This window comes from Nicotiana sylvestris, chromosome 4, assembly GCF_000393655.2.
Source record: "Nicotiana sylvestris chromosome 4, ASM39365v2, whole genome shotgun sequence".
Classification (NCBI taxonomy): Eukaryota; Viridiplantae; Streptophyta; class Magnoliopsida; order Solanales; family Solanaceae; genus Nicotiana; species Nicotiana sylvestris.
This window is the reverse complement of record NC_091060.1, coordinates 44846114-44850109: the sequence shown is the minus strand read 5'-3', so window position 1 is coordinate 44850109 and position 3996 is coordinate 44846114. Positions and strand designations below refer to the sequence as shown.

Genomic DNA, 3996 nt, shown 5'->3' with positions numbered 1-3996 from the left:
ACTGGATTCTGTAATTACTACTCTTCTTCATTTTTTGTACTTAAATCTGCTACAGAGTTGATGCTCTTGGATGTTTGTTGATCCCCACGGATTTGACGTATTCCCCATGGTGATGGAAATTTAACAACTTGATGTAAGGTAGACGGAACAACATCCATCTCGTGGATCCACAGTCTCCCGAGAATCATATTGTAAGCCATTTCCATCTCTACCACCTAAAATTTTGTATCTTTGACAACCCCTTCTGCGAATGTTGTAAGTATTACCTCACCCTTTGTCACAACACTTTAATTGTCAAAGCCAGGCAAAGTATGTGCCTTAGATACTAGCTTATCTTCAGCTTGCATCTCATTTAATACTCTTAGTAAAATGATGTTCACGGAACTACCTGAATCAATCAAAACTAGTTTCACATTAGTATCATGTACAAGTAGAGAGATTACCAATGCATCTTTGTATGGAGTTAACATGCCATCCGCATCTGCATCATCAAATGTAATACTTTCTTTCTCCAAAACATTTTGGACCCGCTTCTCGTGTGTAGCTGTAACTTTAGAAATTTTATTGGCCACCGTGTATGTCACGCCGTTGATTTCTTCGCCTCCGCTTATAATATTAATGGTCTTTTTCGGAGAAGGAGGTTTAGGAGGCTCTTGTCTGTTCTTCATGTATGCTTGCTTACCTTTTTCACTAAATAGTTCAGTAAGATACCCCTACTTTAATAGATGGTCAAATTCTCCTTGTAGCAATCTACAATCTGCCGTTTTATTACCATGATTGTTGTCAAACTCGCAACAGTGGTCAGGATTACACCTATTTGGATTTGATCTCATTTCCTTTGGCCACCGCACCTTATCACCCATGCTTCTTAATACTGCTACTAACTCTAAAGTGCTGACATTAAAATTGTAACTGCCAAATCTTGCCTTCAAGCTTCTATCATCATCTCGCGTCTCTCGTGTGTTTCGATCGTTTCCAAACCTCGATGATGAACTCGACTCTCTATTTTTTGATCTATGATCATACCTTGAATTGTCCTGCTTTGATCGCAAGTCTTTTCCTAATGGGCCCATGTATGGTTCGTATCTATTTTTGTCAGACCTTTTTTAGGTTTCTGCACATCTCGAACTCACCTTCTCCTCTTTTTGAGATTAGGATATGGTATCCTCTTCTATCCTTAGCTTCGTGTTGTATCTGTTGTAAACATCATTCCAAGTTGTTGCTGGAAATTCATGCAGATTTTCCTTGAGTCGTTTCGTGGCTTCTAAGCTTTTCTCATTCAAATTACTTGCAAAAGCCATAGTTGCCCAGTTATCGGGTACGCGTGGTAATGTCATCCTTTCAGCTGGAACCTATCCACGAACTCTCTAAGCAGTTCGGAATCTCCTTGCTTTATTTTGAAAATGTCTTCCATTCTTTTTTTGACTTTTTGAGCTCCCGAATGCACTTTGATAAATGAATCTGCAAGCTCAGCAAAAGAATTTATAGAATTTTTGGGTAAGAGAGAGTACCAAGTCAATGCTCCCTTGGTGAGTGTTTCACCGAATTTCTTAACCAATACTGATTCAATTTCTTATTTGGTTAAATTGTTTCCTTTCACCCCAATTGTGAATGCAGTCACGTGGTCTTGTGGATTAGTTGTGCCATCATATTTTGGAATATCGGGCATCTTAAACTTCTTCGAAATCGGCACAGGAGCAACACCGGGCTTCCTTGGTTGTTGTGAATATTTATCCATGTCTATTTCTTTGATTACATGTGGTACTCCAGGTATTTGCTCTATGCGATCGCTTTGCTCCTTGAGCTACTTCTGCAAGGTTAAAACTAAATTTTGTAAATCAGAATTAACTATGATACCTAGTTCACCATCACGAGACCCGCTAGGAGTTCCACCAGTGCCTGAATTAATTAGCCCAGAACGTGGGTTTTCCAAAGTATTGTGATTCGGAGTTGGTGTTGGTGGTGCAACTAGCAACTGACTGGTAAAATCTCGGAGAACATTATTGACATGTTGAGCAATTAGTTTTTTCAGAGCATCATCGAGTGTTTGCTCATTCGCAACTCTGTCATTTTGATTTGCCTCAAATTCGTTTTGGTTCACAACTCCGTTGTTTGTTTCAGAGCCATCTGGATTCCCCTCTCGAGACTGTCGTTGTGAATCACACAGCGAGGGAGGTGGGGACCTGTTATCCGCATCATTCACTTGATGTTGTAGATCTTGGAGTGGTAAATTGTGTTGGTTATTGTCGTTGACATTCGACATGGTACGTTTTTTCGATGAAAAGATAATTGATTAAAAAAGCAAACGATTATCAGATTCCCGGTAACAGAACCAATCTATTTAACTAAAAATCGGGATTTCGGCCAAAGCATATTTTAGAAGAACTCGGGCTACTGATAATCAAATAGAAATAAGAATAATTGATAAATAATAGCCGAATATAAAGCAAAGTAATTCAATATATTCCAACAGTATTGCGTGTCCTTACAAATGATCAGTCTTCCCCTTTTATAGCTATCTCTAGGTAATACGTTTTGTTTCTATCATAATAGAGCCATTATTGATAATTAATGGCATTTAGTGTAACGTTATAATTGGTAATCATATTTGATTCAATACAGATTCTCTAACGTTTTTCGTATTTAATGCCTATTAATTATACGTATCTATACCCTTTCTTGCTATCAGATTCATTCTCTCAATACGACCCTCGAACATCAAGAGGTTCGAGCATCTATCCTTTCTTCTTTTTTTGAACCTCTGCTCGTGTCTGTTGAAACTTGTGCCACTTTGATTATTCTTTGCCAATCATCATCCTTTGACCAATCCACATGTCATGACATGTCATCTTACAATCAATTCCATATATGAACTTTATTTTTCCCAATACACCTATCCCTCCAAGCAAGAAGAGTACTCGAAGAAAATCCCGGAACTGGATCCTTTATCTCTATTAGGTTTAAAGCACAAATGACAGCAAAACACGATGAAGACAGTATCTACTTTTAAACACAACAAGAAGCAGGGAGAATATGAAGAACTAAAATTAAGAAGATGACTTAGAAAAACTAACATACAAAGAGTTCAATTAATTCTGTAGAAAGACAGGTTCTTAAAACATATCCTAAAAAGAAAACTGAAATGGATCATGACCCTACTTTTAAGTCATGGAACTGACCATGATAACTAACTCCTAATAAAATTGAAAATACAAACTACAGGAAAATAATATAAATATTGCAATCCTAAAGAAACTAATTAACAATCTCCTGCATATTTTGAGACGTACTTCTCCTCTATAATTTGCGTATAACCTATTTGGTATTTGAACTTGGAGATCTCTATTCTGCAACTTTTATTTTATTTCTTGTTTGATAGATCTGTTCTTCGCTTTTCAGGGCTTGCAGATATGCATACAACCATATAAATACAACCACTAGTGATGTAATAATCATTATGTGGGGTCCAACCCACATTTCAAGGAAGAAATTTTCTTCCTTCCTCACTTTTGTCAAAGTTGGTAATAGCAGCAGCCCACATTTTTGTTTTCCGTCAAAAATGGCACGCTGCAGAGATGAAGCTGTCAAATGAGGTAGGCTGTATTCTGCCTATAAAATGAGAGCCGAGCTCTCATTTTTATCATCACAATCTCAGAATAAAATATATCTAAGAGCTAGAAAGAAAGAGTGAGGTTTCATAGACAGGGTATAAGAAAATAGTCTGTGAAGAAAATAGAGAGTGAGTGATATTGTAGTGAGGTGAAATATCAAAAGAGGGTTATTTCTTTTGAGTGTTGTAGTGGTCTTTGTAGTATTTTACTCGGGTCTACAAAGTGTAAAATCCTTACTATAGTGATATCAGTTACTCCTCTCGGGGTCGTGGTTTTTTTCCCTCATTCAGAAGGGTTTTCCACGTAAAAATCTTGGTGTTATTGTTAATCTTTTATTCTTGTTAATTACCGTATCTCGGTGCTACATTATTATTCCGCTTTTATT

The 3996-nt window shown here is 37.1% G+C and overlaps 1 protein-coding gene across 1 annotated transcript; it reads right to left on the bottom strand.

Moving 5' to 3' along the window:
* Positions 1 to 287: 287 nt before the first annotated feature.
* Positions 288 to 668, bottom strand: LOC138889493 (uncharacterized). Its single transcript, XM_070172805.1, has one exon. The coding sequence runs from the start codon at positions 666 to 668 to the stop codon at positions 288 to 290; it is 381 nt and encodes a 126-aa protein (XP_070028906.1).
* Between the last annotated feature and the right edge of the window lie 3328 nt (positions 669 to 3996).

Excerpts from the sequence above, each read along its gene's own strand:
- LOC138889493 (XM_070172805.1), bottom strand. The coding sequence starts at position 668 with ATGAAGAACAGACAAGAGCCTCCTAAACCTCCTTCTCCGAAAAAGACC.